Source organism: Sinocyclocheilus anshuiensis, unplaced genomic scaffold (genome assembly GCF_001515605.1).
Source record: "Sinocyclocheilus anshuiensis isolate Anshui unplaced genomic scaffold, SAMN03320099.WGS_v1.1 scaffold407, whole genome shotgun sequence".
Lineage (NCBI taxonomy): Eukaryota > Metazoa > Chordata > Actinopteri > Cypriniformes > Cyprinidae > Sinocyclocheilus > Sinocyclocheilus anshuiensis.
In genome coordinates, this window is record NW_015552593.1 from 1,010,662 (window position 1) to 1,027,491 (window position 16,830).

At 35.5% G+C, this 16,830-nt stretch overlaps 1 protein-coding gene across 1 annotated transcript in view; it reads right to left on the minus strand.

Annotated features, from left to right (window-relative positions):
- Positions 1-6,973, minus strand: part of LOC107665595 (aspartate aminotransferase, cytoplasmic-like) — a 9,812-nt gene extending 2,839 nt beyond the window's left edge. The window contains exons 1-8 of the mRNA XM_016456527.1: positions 6,786-6,973; positions 4,262-4,443; positions 3,912-4,035; positions 3,610-3,722; positions 2,519-2,623; positions 2,040-2,190; positions 1,772-1,937; positions 1,091-1,233 (exon numbers count right to left, since the gene is read on the minus strand). Coding sequence (XP_016312013.1) covers positions 1,091-1,233; positions 1,772-1,937; positions 2,040-2,190; positions 2,519-2,623; positions 3,610-3,722; positions 3,912-4,035; positions 4,262-4,443; positions 6,786-6,894 — 1,093 coding nt within the window. The 5' untranslated portion in view covers positions 6,895-6,973. The remainder of the gene's footprint in view (positions 1-1,090; positions 1,234-1,771; positions 1,938-2,039; positions 2,191-2,518; positions 2,624-3,609; positions 3,723-3,911; positions 4,036-4,261; positions 4,444-6,785) is intronic.
- Positions 6,974-16,830: the final 9,857 nt, after the last annotated feature.

Genomic DNA, 16,830 nt, shown 5'->3' on the forward strand with positions numbered 1-16,830 from the left:
ACTGAACCGAATAATTTAAACGGTTGATTCATTCAGGAACAAATGCTGTCATGTTGCTCAAAGATGCAAAACAGCGCTGTGGCTGTGTTTGGAATTATTTTTGTTAGCTAAATAGTGCAAAAACAGGCAATATGGTGTCTAAAACGTAAGTCTCTTAATAAAACTTCTAGTTTATTGAACTGTTGTAAAAAATAAAAAAAAAAGTCAATATTACATTTGCATATGGTAATTTTTGGAGAAAAAAAAGCACTCTTCCGTGTGAAATTGATTAACTATATGAAATGGTATAAATATACACATTTTCTGCCCCCATGTCTTCAATTTGTGATCATTCTGAATGTATTTTAATAGACTGAATCATGCCATAAAAGAGCACACTGTAAATGCGCACATGCATTAAAAATACTAGTTTTAACAAATCTCTGATTACTAGCTTTTAACTATTTTTAAGTACTAGCTTTCAACTATTTTCTTAGTACTAACTTGTAACCTTTTTTCTAAGTAGTAACTTTTAACTGTTTTAAGTACTAACTTTAACTATTTTCTCAGTACTGTTTAACTATTTTCCCAGTACTAACTTCTATTTTCTCAGTACTAGCTTTTAACTATTTTCTCAGTATTAATTTTTGATCTATTTTCTAAGTACTAGCTTTTAACTGTTTTCTAAATACTAGTTTTAACAAATCTCTGATTACTAGCTTTTAACTATTTTCTTAGTACTAACTTTTAACCTTTTTTCAAAGTAGTAACTTTTAACTGTTTTAAGTACTAACTTTAACTATTTTCTCAGTACTGTTTAACTATTTTCTCAGTACTAACTTCTATTTTCTCAGTACTAGCTTTTAACAATTTTTTTCAGTACTAGCTTTTAATTTTCTCAGTACTAGCTGTTAACTATGTTCTTAGCTACGAGCATTTACCTACTCTTACTTTTAAAGCCTATAGCCTAAAAGGCTTTAAATAAAGATTTGAAACCACATCAAATATTTCTCTTCAGTTGCAGTAATGTGTAATAATCAGCAGATACGTGTATCTCCAGTGGTGAGACACGTGATGAACAGAGTGTGAAGCGCTAGAAGGAGATACTTACGGTTGAGTCCGGTGAAGCTGAACATGCCGATCTGTTCAGTGATGTGCTCCCAGGTTCCTGGAGTTCCGAGTGCTTTGAGTTTTTCCTTCAGCTGAGCACGCATGAGCAGGACTCTGTCTGCCATGGTCTTCACATTGTCCTTCCTGTAGAAAGATGGTAAAATGCCAGACTATAAATAACCCATAACTAAAACATACACATACACTGGTGAATCTCACAAAATCTGTCAAGAACACATCCAGGTCACATTTCATCCCAAAATCTAAAAAAAAGTCCTGCACAGCCCTGCATCTAAAACAAAAGACAAATTTGATAATGCGGAGTTCCAAAATATTAATTAAACTCTCTACCATGTACAGTTTTTAACAAAATAAGAATAAAGATTTATATATATGATGGTGGTGCTATTTTTTCTATGATCTATTATACTTTTTAAATCAGCATAAATGAAAAGCAGTGAATTTAATACTTTACAATTTAAATAATGTGTAATTGTTTTTTTTTTACCCATTACAGTAATGAAAATTTGATTTTTCTTTTAAATACACTAATGGGAATTTGGGGAGAAATGTGTTTTCATGTAGTTTCCATGGGAATCGCTTAAAAATTATATACTTGCACTATTAAATATGTTTTTTTTTTTATCTAGCATGACGCTAGATTCATTTGAATTGCATTCACCATTCAGCAAAGAGTTCAGGGGTGTTGAGTGTGATGGCAACCAGACGTGCACCCTGGGACGGAGGGTTGGACCAGGTGATTCGAACGATCTTCTCCATTTGAGACAATACACGGTTCAAATTGTCTTGGTCTTTGGCTACAACAGTCAGGTTCCCCACTCTCTCATCTGTGGAGTCAGATTATTCTTTACAATCAAATGGTTCTGAACAAGGACACAGTACAAGGCATTAAAATGTCATCTCTAACATGTAACACTGGAACCACTTACTGTACAGACCGAAGTTCTTTGAGAACGACTGGGCACAGAACAATTCAAAACCTTGTGACACAAAATAGCGGACAGCCCAGGCGTCCTTATCTAAATTTCCTGAGGCAAAACCCTGATAGGCTGAATCAAAGAAGGCAAACAGACTCTTTTGCTGAAGAGAGAGATGAGAGAAGAAAAAAGTCAGATAACAACATCTCTGCCATGCAAAAATGCGTTTTAGGTAATTACAGCTCTATTGATGAACTTTTCAGGAACATTCTGTGTCCTGCATGACTCTACAGTTTTGGCTTTAGGTGATTATGCAATAGTTAACTCAGTATTTATAAAACTGCTTAGAGTTTAAACTTAGACAACAGTAGGTTGTAATTGCACGTTGTGCTTAAATGGCTTATTACATGCAATTAGGATCCATTTTTGTACCATGAGCTTCAGTGTTCTAATCTGAATGAGATGATGTGGGGTTGTTGTGATGGTCTCACCTTCATGACATCAGCGATCTGCTTCCATTGGTCCTGGGTGGGATCTGTGCCGGTGGGGTTGTGAGCGCAGGCATGCAGCACAAAGATGGAGTGATCAGGTGCGCTCTGACAGGAAAGACATGTTTTCATTTGGACTGTATATAGCAGAGGTGTTCAAACTTTTTAACACAAAGAGCTAAAATTCTAATTTCATTTAGGGCTGTGGGCCAAAATTAAATGTTGCATTGTATCTAATTATATTAAAATGTGTTAAATTTAAAAAAAAAATTTAATACTTTTTATTTATTTATTTTTTTTATCAAATTCGCTTATTGTTTCTTACATTTCAATGCAAAAATAAACAAAAAAAGATACAACAAAAATATAAATAAGAAATTAAGTTATGCTTCAATGGCATTTTTTCCTTCCTCTTGTAATACGGTATAGCGAGACAAATCTAGGTTTGGGTATCTCTGGTATATAGCAAGTAAAGAAAACAAAAATACTCTACCACTGAAAAGTTTTGGTTCAGTATGATTTTTTTATGTTTTTGAAATTATTCCCATGATGGCAAAGCTGAATTTTCAGCATCATTACTCCAGTGTTCAGTGTCACATGATCCTTCAGAAATCATTCTAATATGCTGATTTGCTGCTCAAGAAACATTTTTATATATATTTCTTAAAATTATCAATGTTCAGTTTGAGCTGCTTAATATTTTACTATAGGATTCTTGGATAAATAGAAATTTCAAAAGAACAGCATTTGAAACATTTATTTGAAATATAATTTTTTGTAACGGTGTAAAAGTTTCAAACTAGATCAATTTAATGCATCCTTGCTGAATATAAGTATTAATTTCTTATTTAAAAAATCTTTCTGACACCAAACTTGGTAGTGTACTCTACGTTTTTAAAAATAGCATTTTTAGAGCCATTAGAAAATGCCACTAAAGCATGACAATCTGAACTAATACCCTGATTGTCATGCTCAACACTTCTTTTTGGGCATAATCAAAGGTTTTTAGATAACATTTATCAATTACTGATAAATAAGTAACTATGAACAGCTTGTTTCGTTAAAGACAATGGAATTTCGAAATCACTACTAACCTCTAGGTCACCCAGAAAACCTTCCAGATCGAGTCCACGCTTCCCTGCATCCCAGTATTTGTATGGACGGATGTCCTCAAATCCAGCGTTAGAGAAAACAGCATTGTGGTTCTCTTGAATAAAAGACCACAAACTGAACTGAACATTTTAAGCATTTGAGACAATAATACAGAAAAACAAAGTTAATTATTGAACTTAAGGTCAGCATGTTAAGCTCTATAAACATATACTTTATATTATATAAAATATTAGAATGACGTTTTTTACAGTATTTTCCTTGTGTAAATAGATCTTGTGCTCACCCCATGTGGGTGCCGACACATAAACTGGAGTTTTTGTGTTGTCAGTTCCATTATACCAACGGCGAAGAAACTCGGCTCCGATCTTCAGAGCACCAGTGCCACCTAAACACTGCACAGCTCCTACCTGCAATACAGAAACAACAGAAACATCTACATTAGAATGATCCCACTTCAAAATGCGTAACAAGGTCCCAAATAAACTTTTTGCTAAATATGAAAACGTAATGATTTCTGAAGGACCATGTGAGACTGGAGTATTGGGTTCTAAAAATTCAGGTTTGCCATCACAGGAATAAATTACATTTTAAAACGTATTTAAAAAAAACAGGTTTTTAAGCATCTCATCTGACCCGAGTGTCCTTGATGGCAGGACTGTCTTCACCCAGAGCGATCTTAGATGAGCTTGAACGAAACTCTGGCAGGCCTAGAATGGGCAGGTACTCGTGGTTCAAACTATGGTCATCAGCGATCATCTTCTCCACTTTTCTCACCACGGGCAGAACCCAGGGCTGACCTTCATCTGTCCTGTAGGCTAAGGGGAGAAAGACGATGAACATTTAAACCAGACTGCTTCAAAATACAAAGGCAAAATTTTGAATTGTACACTACCATTCAAATGTTTGGTGCAAATATTTTTTAAAAGAAATGAATACTTTTATTCAGCAAGAATGCATTACATTGATCAAAAGTGACAGCATATATATATATATATATATATTTCAGTGTTAGAAAACAATTTTGTTTCAAATAAATGCTGTTCTTTTGAATTTTCTATTCATCAAAAAATAGCCAAAAACATCATATGACACTGAAGACTAGAGTAATGATGCTGAAAATTCAGCTTTGCCATTACAGACATGAATTAAACGTTAAAATATAAGAAAATGGAAACTTTAAATTGTAATATTTCACAATATAACTGTTGTTACTGTATTTTTGATCAAATAAATGCAGCCTTGGTGAGCAAGAAAGACTTATTTCAAAAACTTTTGAACAGTGTACATTTCAGCACCCTGAATTCCTATCTAATCAATATCTGTCATGCGTAATTGTTCCTTTTTTATCAGGCCTGTCTATAATCAGAATTTATCTGTGAACTTTCACCCAAGAGCAAAATTAGCTTATTCGACAATAACGTGTACTGTTCATGTCCTGATGCAATTCTTGAATTAAAAATCCTACACAAATGCAGAACAAAATGCATCCAAATAAATTATTTTTAAAAAGTTTTTGAATCAAAAGATTGTGAAGCGGAGCAATGATTTTAATAAATCTGCATGTCTGAATGTATCAAATATTAGATCAATGACAATGACCAGTTTATGGTGCAACTTATCCAGTTTAGTATAATTATCAGCCTTTTAAAAAATATGAGAAAAGAAGCATATTCCACGCATATTTTTTGTCAACTTCTGCAGAAGTATGACAATATGTAGTTAGACACTGTAAATGTCTTTAGAAAGCACATGAAATCAGTGTTCTGGGTTGCTCCAGAGGGATAGGCCTAATCATTTCAATCTGAGGAAAGACCACAAGTCAGGGGGAGGTGTTCAAAAACAGTCCACACACAATCATGACTCAGGGACTTTCAGTCTCAGAACCTCAGGAGTGGTGGTGTCAGCAGGGTGTCAGGAAAAGCGGAAGATAAAGATAATCCTCCCACAATCCTCTGAGGTCAAGCTCTCTAACGGGGATCAGGAATAACTACACAGCAGATGACACATGACAACTGCTTCTACACAATAATACTGTAATCTATTCATCCCCAGTTAACAGCACTGCACATGGGCCTGGTCTCCAATAGAAACGACCAATGCCGGAAGAGTAACTCTATCCTTTAATATATTTAGAAACCCTAGATGCCTCTGGGGCTAAATGCGATGACTTTAGTTTAATGTCAGATCACTGTTTTATTTAATGTGATATAATACAAGTATTTACAATTTAACACCAATTCATTTTTTATTATATATATATTTTTAAAGTTAGTGTGAAAAGTGATGTAACATGTGGCCAAGTATGGTGACCCATACTCGGAATTAGTGCTCTGCATTTATCCCATTCAAAGTGCACACACACAGCAGTGAACACACATTTTTTTTTTTAAGTGATGTGACATGATCACTTTAGAGTAATACTATTAAGAGTAATAGTCAAGTCATCAAAAATATGAAATAAGACCATAATGGAAAAATGGTTATTATGCAGGTACTGACAATGTTAAACAAAACATATTATATCTGACTTTTTTTAAAGTAGCTCTGCACAATTTTTGGGGTGCTTTTTAAGCAGTATTTAATAGATTATTAATATATGACTAATTTAAAATAATAATTAAATAACAAATAAAAAGTAAAATCATTATTTTAATTCTTTAATCCACTTCAAACATGCATTAAGCATTTAAACATGCAGTTCAAATGGTGGGTCCTTTCATTCAGACCAAAAATAAAATTTTGAGTTTGTATTAGTCTATCGATACAATATTTAAACAGAAAATATAACAATTCAATATCAGATCTGTATGCATGACTTGCCTACAGTCTAAAACGATATGCATGTCATGCAGTTAAGAATATAACAGTTTAATGGAGTATCTCATGTTACTGATGCTGTTATTGGATGCTCCCACCATCATAACCATTCAAAACGAAACAGGCTATATTTCACTCTAATTTATCAAATAGAAATGTTTAAATGCAATGAGCTGCAGTGAAGCAGAACAGACAGATGTGTTCAGTTCTTATTATATATGAGGCCTACTTTTGTCAAAGAGGATAACAGTGTGTGCATGGACACATTGACATTCATATTCGTATATTCTGATATAATTTACACGTGTGTGTATGTGTTGATATAAAGCGCATCTCTCACCTCCGACTCCCAGATTCACCTTGCTGGGATTCTGATCTTCACGGAAATCTGCTGTCAGTTTAAACACTGCGACAGGAGCAGCTTGCGGGACTTCACCAAATATCGACATGATATTGTGTTAATATTTCTACAAATTATGAGCGAGAAGAGGGAGACAGACTTTAACCTTCAGATGTGAGATTTGGGCAATGGAGGACAGGCGTGTCTAAACTAACCAATAGAAACCCAGCAGTTTATGTTCGACTCGAAGATTACCCAATCATCTTTTAGTACTGGGAGGTCAAACCGCTAAATCTTCAAAGAACGCGGTCGACAACACTGCGGGGACCAATGACAACTCGAAAGTGTAAGAGCGACGTGACTTTTGACCAATGATAAAGTAGAGAGGGCGGGCTACTTTTGCTTCAATAGGCAGCGTTGTGTTCATTCACACCCACAGATTTATTTGAGTTCCATATCCAGATATCTGGATCATATTTGAAGTTGTGTAATTTATGACTGTTATCTGCTTTTACGAAAACTAAAGTTTCATAATATCCTGCTTAGTTCACTTTAATGATGTTATTAGTACTCTGTACTTCCACCTTCCACCAGATATCAATAAAAAACACTGCTGAATTTGATATTGCTATCAAATTACAACACAGTAAGTTTATATAAATGTGGTTAAATATCACTCCTCGCAAATTTAATAGAAGAAATAGAGCACCTGTTTTGGATAGACTTCACAAATAATAATAATAATAATAATAATAAACACACAAATACAATTAGGTTTTTTTAATAAACACATTAGAATCAGAATCAGAATCAGAATGAGCTTTATTGCCAGGTATGTTTACACATACGAGGAATTTGGTTTCACTGCGGAGCACGCCACGGAGGTAGCCATCACAGTCGGCGCCATCGTTAGAATGATCTGTTATATGTTAGACTATATATGTAAGTATCCAGACAACGAGAACAGCACAAAATACAGTTAATTTCTACACTGTTTTGCAAAACTGACCTCAGTATTTAAGCTATTTATATTGAATTAAGATGTACAATGAAACTCATCCAGAAATGCAAAAACTAAACCTTAAATTTGTTAAAATTGTACAACTTTTAAAGCATTCCAAATTTATGTAAATATCCTTTATATTTTATTATTATTAATGCTTAATTGCTGGTAGCCTATATCATATCATATCCTTTTTATATTATGTATTTATTCTATACCATAGACTGTAAAAAAACAGGGTCTATGCATGTTTTTATTTTTTGTACATAGGCAAATACAAATACAAATACATTTACACTTAGAGAAGAAAAAAAGATTTTGTATGTCATGTCCCTTTGAGGCCACAAGGTGGTGGTCTAAGCTTTTCATACTGTCCCACACATAAACACTTATGATGTTTTAAGGTCTCTAATGGAATCATAATTCAAGGCCCAAGAGGAAAAAGGGAAACATGAGCTGTTCTGTGGTATTTATATCATGAAGGTCTCTAAAAATGTATGTTCAGACAACAATGTGACCTCTTGTTCACTACTTTTCGATTATTTCTTTCATAATACTTATTTTGACATTTGCTAAAAATTGATCATAATACATTTAAACTTCAAAAACGTTAAAGAAGTTTTATTGTTTGTTTGTTTTTGATAATGAGCTTTTAAAGGATATATTTCAATTGTCAGGATAGGTACTGTTTGAAAGCCACTCCAGGCAGCCTGTATATGGTGTATCCTAAAAATGTAGATTTTTGTCAGCTTAAGAGATTGCATGCTTTTACTTCTCTTGACCTGCTATTAGCGAAAGATACAAACCTGAAAAAGATACGAAACTGCCATCTCCCTCTTAGAGAGAGTGGCAGCACCATCAGATAACTTATCAACCTCAAATCACCTGCATAACCCAGACCTGTATTTCAAGTACTGTGATTGTTTTGTGTGAGAAAGTGAGCAAATCATTTAAATAACTTGCAAAATCCTAGGATTTTAATTATTAAATTATGCGAACATGGAAATAATTTTTTCTACTTCTCAACAAAATAAATAAATAAATGTTCCGAAAGGGGGTTTTCACAATAATACCATAGAGAAGTGATTTCTTAAAATAATTTTTTTTTGTTAGTTTAAAGAACATTTTAAAGGGGTCATATGATGCGATTTCAATTTTACCTTTCTCTTTGGAGTGTTACAAGCTCTTGGTGCATAAAGAAGATCTGTAAAGTGCCAAGACTAAAGTTTCAAATCCAAAGAGATATTCTTTATAAAAGTTAAGAGTAAACCACGCCTACCTAAAACGGCTCATTCTAACACGCCCCCACATGTCTACGTCACGATGTGGGAAGATTTGCATAACGCCGCCCAAATGTTCACGCAAAGAAAGAAGGCGTAACTTTGATTCTCACTGTAGTATTGTTGCTGCTGCCATGTCGTGAAGACGCTGTGTTTCGTTGTGAAAGCAAAACTACTTTGTTTCTGGTAGAGTAGACTACAATGCCGGCTGTTCTTACTCACAGACTGTAAGTACGTTTTTATATTTAAAGAATTTGCCACTGATGATTCAAACGCGAGTTTTGAGCAGTGTAGAGTAGTGCTTGTTGTTTGTCATTTCTCTGATCACAAATGCAGACATGGTTTTATGTTTACGCAGCGCGATGCAACGCAACGCGTAAAAAGACAGTATAAATCATTATAATCCATAATTATGTCACCACTGGATGCAACAAATGCCTGGTTTATAATGGGTTTATAATAACGGCCGGGACAAGGCATCACAATATGGTAAGGGGCATAACATTTCTGTCACACGCTTGAGGTATTCGGCCAATCACAACGCACTGGATAGCTGGCCAATCAGAGCACACCTCGCTTTTCAGACCGATGAGCTTTGTAAAAATCGACGCGTTTCAGAAAGGTGGGGCATAGAGGAAAAACAATAATGTACAGTATGTGGAAAATAATGTTTTTTGAACCTTAAACTACATAAACACATTTCATTACACCAAATACACAAAATAATGTTCTTTTTAGCAACATCATATGACCCCTTTAATAATCTAAAGAACCATTTTCCACTATATTATTGGCATCATGGTTGCATGAAGAACCTATTGATAATATTGATTGAAACTTTCCATTGGAAAAAAAAAGTTCTTTATAGTGGAAAAGTTTTTTTTTATTATTATTATTACAATTTTCTTAACACTAAAAAGGTTCTTATAAGAATTTTTCACTGAAAGGTTATTTGGGGAACCAAAATGGTTCTTCTGTGGCATCACTGTGAAAACACCCTTTTGGAACCTTAAAAGTGTTCATGGAAGCATAAAGAACCTTTGAACTTATCAATAAAATATCATATGCATAACTCTCATGATTACTCTACCAACTCCATCTCTCAGTTTTGTGTTGGGATGATCTTATGCCCTCACAACCCCCAGGAGATATGGAGGAGTAACTTCTACACCTGCAGCATGGCCTCCATCTCCGTCTCTCAACCCCAGTGCAGTAGATGTTTGCATTCTTTGCCGGTCAGTAAGGGTAGCTTACCTGTGTGTTGACTGTCAGCTTTGTAATTATGGGATTTGGAGCTTCCAGCACAAGGTTTGTTGGCCTGGGGACAGACAGAGAGAGACAGGCTGAGAGAAGAGCGGAGACCACAGAAGCATATGACAAACGTTTGCAAAGAGCATTATCAAAGAGCATTCATTAGACCCACCTCAACAAATATGAAAACACTGGAACATTATAAGTTTGCAATAACATTAACAAACACGTGAACACATTCAATCTTGCATAATGATCAGCTTCATTCTAATGAACTCTACAAATAAACACAAAACAGCATTCAAAGGGTAGAATTTGAGAAGTCTTCCTGACTTCAAAAACATGCACGGACCATGACAGAAAGTCAGCAACTCATACCAAACATGTACACAGAGCAACATTCCAGTGCAGGACCTTCTCGTGTTGTTCACGTGTTACATTAGCCTCCCTGCTAAGGGTCAGCACACTTCGCTGAGTGAGGGCCTTTTCTAAACTCTATGTCGGTTATTTTGTTTTCTGTCGCCAGTTTCATCAATTCTGTTTGATGGACTTGACTGAAAGACCACCATGTTTTCCCTTCACCGCATTCTGAGTTTGCGGACCCGAGACATTACTATTACCGAGACCAAAAGAGAGCAGCTATAGGTGGAGCTAAGTAAGTAGGTTAAATATCATGAGTCACTCTTTAAGAAAAGAGAGAAGAAAGAAAGAGGGGAGAAAATTTTTTTTAGCAGGAGACACCTCTTAAAGATCCAGAGTGGGCATGTTATGAGGGACATGTTGGTAAGAGATACTCAGTAGTTGGAGAAATGGGCTAAAATGTCCAACAACACATATTTCATCTGACAGCACGGAAACTCATCGTATCTCAGCAAGAATGTAACAGCATATTCAGGACTTGGGGTAATAGACTCTATGGCCGTTTTAACATGTTATTTTGTTATCAGATTCTACTTATTATTTTATTATTATTACTTTAATTGGATTTTTACATTTAAATATCAATATATTTCAACATATATTTACACCAATTTAAAAGCTTAATAGTTAATTTAAATGTTATTTTATTTCAGTTAATGTTTATTTTATTTCAAGTAAGAGAAATATAAATCACTAGTTTAATAAAATAATGAAACATTTCCATCACATATCCATTTTTAATAGCATTCTGGGGTAAAATGGCATTTTAAACATTTTAGAAATAAAATTCCTAAACTCCTTGTTTTGGTAATTTCATAACTAACATGTATCCTAAATACATGATAGTTATGCAGAATAACTTATTCATCAGTGATATTTAACTTCATTTTTCTTCTCCAGTTTCATATTCTCAACTATTTGGTAGCTGCTGAAAAAAAATGCTAGTGGGAAATATTGTTAGTTGTTGCAAATATCAATTGTGGGACATTGGTTGTAATTTGTGCAAATACTTGTACATGTAATAATTCATATGATGTTTTTTTATAGTTTAAGATGGAAAGTTTGGGTTTGTGACAAGAGTAAATCACTAAAAACTACACACAAAAGACATTGTAAATGTGATCTTCATTAAACAAGTTTCTAAAACTTAACCCTTGGCACATAAACGTTGAAGAAATAACCATCAACTTAAGAATCAACCAAATCTGAACTAATCAGAACACTGAGATGAGTGTCCTCCTCAGTGTCTATGGTGGTTACAGCCCCGTATGTCAACATGAATAAAAGTATGATGCATAAGTGCTGTTAAGTGTGATTAAAGTGTCATTACTCATTGAAAGGCTAATCCATTATAGTTCTGTACAAACAGAACAAGTCACACCCTATTTATTGAAGGCCGAACACATTTACTTGTATGACTTTCATTGTAGCAAAACACAGAAATGTGTATGCCTGTCTACATACTGAACAGATGTTCCTTTTCTTCCAATTTTGACCTCGACTACTTTTCGATCTGACCGTTTTAAACAATGGGAGGAAGTGCAACCTCATGTCTACAAGTCTGCTGCCACCAATTGGTTTACGTCTTATTGAAAAGAACAAATAAACATACACGAAAGGGCCGTACAAACATTGTCTTAATTCATACTTCACCACAAACATGTCAAAATGGCAGCAGAAACATAGCTGATACATGCAGCTGTCCACAATTAGCCTTTATTTACTTCAGTCACCAGATTCAGAGCCTTTGTATGAATGCTGGGATTGTCATTCGCAAAAATACATATTAAACACAGCAAACTGAATCTCTTTGCCATGATTTTGGGAGGTTGTGAAACCACACAATTACACTTGTTTGAATTAGCAGTTCTGACAAATGTGTAATCGCACAAATATTTGCAAAGCAGATTTGACAAGAAACCGCATCTATATGGTCTCAGAGATTATAAATGTAGCACGCTAATACTTCTGATTATTCAGCAATAAATAGTAAAGTCACAGAAATGAAAGAAATCCATCGCAATCACAGCGTCTGACAACTTGGAAGATTGCATGTTCCTACATGTCTGCTATGAATACTTCTGAGAATTTTCTCTTTTCGTCCTACACTGTCATACTGCCATTTTTTTCCCTTAAGAAGCCAAGCAAATAAAGACATTAAAGGTAATAAATCTCATTTCAACAAGTCTTTTTGACTTTAATATGTTAAGAAAGACGGTATAATCATTCATTATAATCAATAATATTATAATAAAACGTTTACTTAATTTGTCTTCCAACATGCTCGTTCTGAAACATTTCCATCTCAAAGTATTTTTTATTTGGTGGAAATTATATTTTTTACCATTTTTTTGGGGGGGAAAAAAGAGTTGTTTCAGTAATTTCATATCTAACTATCATGCATCCAAAATGAACGCAATAAAATCATATTTTTTACTTTTGAAAGCAAATTTTGACCAAAATACATCTCAATATGAAACGATGCAGAATAGCATATTCTGTTCATAAGTGATATTCAGCTTGATTTTCCCTCTCAAGTTTCACGTTCTCACGTTCCTTGAGACCACAGTTGTCTATTTGGTAACCAAGTATACTAAGTTTCGAAAAAACATCATTGGGGTAAAATCGTTGGTTGTGGTGGAAATGGCACCACAACTGTTTATCACAATCGTCAATTGATCAACTAGGCCTGCTTGCACAAACCAAGGGATTCCCAGGACTGCAATCTCAGGGGCTGCACACAACTGCCTATTTCCCAACAGAAACGAGCCGTTCCAAACCCAAGGCAAATGTAGGAGCAGAAACGAGCTTCCTTTTTATTTACAGCTGCGATGGCGAATGAATGGGATCTCATGCTCGAATAGAAACAAATTGTCAGTTTGATGGGAGACGCCACACTGGCTGCACTGAGTAACACAGGCTCCCCGCTCGCAACATGTTTATCCAGTGGAAGGTCATGTGGTGTGCATCCCCAAATGAACAACATATAAATCTGAATAAAATTAATTGTATTATTGTTTGAATGACAATCTTTGTAAACTGTGCGCATACCAGCGGTCAGATGAACTTGAAGCAACCTTTCCTTTTATTTTTGCCTCTCTGGCACGGCCCAGGGAATGTTTAGACAAAAAAGAGGAAATCTAGCCGTTCACATCCCACTCGAAGACTTTGTGTAGCTACTCTATGTCTTAATCACCCCTGTCTGTTGTAATCGAATATTTAGGTTACAGCCTTCCTCTCTCACCACATTACCCACGGCGTAGGTCACACACATTACAGGCTAAACGCTCGGTAATTTGCGCACATGTATACAAACACACACCTGCAGGGTTAAGGCCATGAGGGAAAATACAGCTGTCTAATTTATTAGTCCCAGGAGGCTGTGTGGATTTCTCCTGGCCTGACTTCCGTCAGCGGGCTTCCAGACCAGACCTCCCTAACTCAGAGCTCTGGTGTGACAGGGAATGTCTGGTGCTGCAGTGCCTCGCCTCCCTCCTTTCCTCCCCGTCTGCGGCAGAAACGGAGAAGGCTATCAGTCATATGGCTGGGTCAGATGCACAATGGTTCCCGGCGAGGTCTCAAGGCCTGGCGCAGCACACGGCCTGAAACCAGGAGCTGATAAGACTCACCTTCCGGGACCTAACAGGATCTGCACCTCCTCAGATATGCCTTCTGTATATATGGAAGGTTTTCTGGGCCTGTTGAGAACCGTGTGAGGAAATTTCCTCTAGTTGGCCACTACGAACGAGTCCTTACCTGCGTGCGATCTTAAAAATAACAGCTCTTTATTGGCATCTTTGGTTCCATGAAGAGCGTTTCACATCCAAGTAACCTTTCAATTCCACAGAAGCTTGTTTATAGCAGAAAAAACATTAGATTATTAAAATGTTCTTCACATTAAGCAAATATGGTTCTTTTAAGAACTGCTCACTGAAAGGTTCTTTGGGGAACCAAATATGAAACATTTTGGAACGTTTATTTTTAAGAGTATGGGTTAAAGCAACTCTATGTACATTTATAAATATAAACTTTGAAATGTTAGTTTCAAAATGATGTTGATGGTACACTGACTTCTAATAAGGCAAATGGCTTCTGTTTCTTTCCCACGTTCTCCACCTCAAACGTGTATTTTGGACGTTTGGTAAGCGGGTACGAAATTCCGCGAAAAGGGCGGATTGCTTTACGGCACCAAAAAATACACGACTGCATCCTAAATCGCAAACTTCTCTACTATAAAGTAGGTGAAAAACAACAGCTCTTTATTGGCATCTTTGGTTCCATGAAGAGCGTTTCACATCCAAGTAACCTTTCAATTCCACATAAGCTTGTTTATAGCAGAAAAAACATTAGATTATTAAAATGTTCTTCACATTAAGAAAATATGGTTCTTTTAAGAACTGCTCACTAAAAGGTTCTTTGGGGAACCAAATATGAAACATTTTGGAACATCAGAATATGGGTTAAAGCAACTGTCTGTAGCCTACATTTATAAATGTAAACTTTGAAATATTTCAAAATGATTTTGATGGTACATTGACTTCTAATAAGGCAAATGGCTTCTGTTTCTTTCCCACGTTCTCCACCTCAAACGTATATTTTGGAAGTTTGGTAAACGGGTACGAAATTCTGCGAAAAGGGCGGATTGCTTTACGGCACCAAAAAATACACTACTGCATCCTAAATCGCAAACGTCCCTATATAAAGTAGGCGAAAAACAGCAGCCTATGTGAACATAGTACTATGTTCGAATTCACAAATATTCATAAATCAGTAGGCAAAAAGTCTGACCTATTATTTCCGGCGAGATTCTGAAGTGGGCATCTGATGGACACCTTACAATCCTATGAGGCCACGGGAGAGGATTTGTGAATGGCAGTGAAGCTACCGGATTACACAAAGAACTCATTTTTACCTGGTCTCTAAGTGGCTACTTATTCTCAGAGAGTAGGCTACGCGATTTTGGATCAGCTAGCCACTGTAATTACGACAGTGATATAGCCTATTTTACGACAGGGAATTCCACTCACTTAACTGTAGGTGGCTCCAAAGTCGCAAAAATACACAAAACTACATACAGTTGCTTTAAAACGGTGCAGATATTCATCTAAAACATATTCTCAACTCATAAACATGAATTCACATTCTGTTCTCACAGACTTTGGATTTGAGCCTAAACACTCTCCTGATGTTCACAGCATTCGCTGGCTTTGAGTTTGTACAGAATGCTGTGATGTCAATGAGCAGTTGATGGTCCGAAAAGACGCAGGCCCTTGACCCACTTCTGGTACCTCTACATCTAACCTCAGTGTCCAGATGAAGATGATCTATTGGCCTCTCCCTCCCTCTGCTGACCGCCTCACTGTCATGGTGCTCAGGCCTGGGTTTTGTTAGGTCCAGGAAACAGGCTCTTCCTTTACATAAACATGGGCTTAAAACCTTTTACTTTTCTTTTTTTTAGGACTGGCATCAACACGCAACCGTTTCGGTACCTCAGTGTTTGGGTACTACAAGACAGAATGTTTTTTTAATACTAAGAATTAAACTTAGATAATTATGGTTTTAAACGGTAAAGCGCCATGCAATAAACATGTTGGAGGATGGGAGAATTTAAGATAGGCTAAATCATTTGCTGTGCTGCACTAGCTGAAGGTATTGGTAAAATATTGATAATATTTGTATAAATAAGTAAACAATTGAAAGGAAAATTATAATTAACATAAAGCTACAGAAGATGTGTGTGCCTAATGACAATATCAATAACACCACAGTCTGGACAATAAGCTGTCTATGAATGAAATAAATTAAATAATTCATTTAATTTACAATATCTGAACATCTTAAAATCTAAAACCATAATATATCCTGCAAACAAGTAAATAAAACATGAAATAGCTACATCTTTATAAAGCTGACCTCAAAATAATTAGCTGCTCAAAAACAAATTCCTCATGCAATTTAACAAAAAATAAATAACGTATCATGTGCATGCATATTATGTAAACGTCCTTTTTAATAATTTAAAAAGTTTAATTATTTAATTTCAAGCTTTTCCCCCCAATATCATCATGCGATCTGATAGAAATCGCCTATT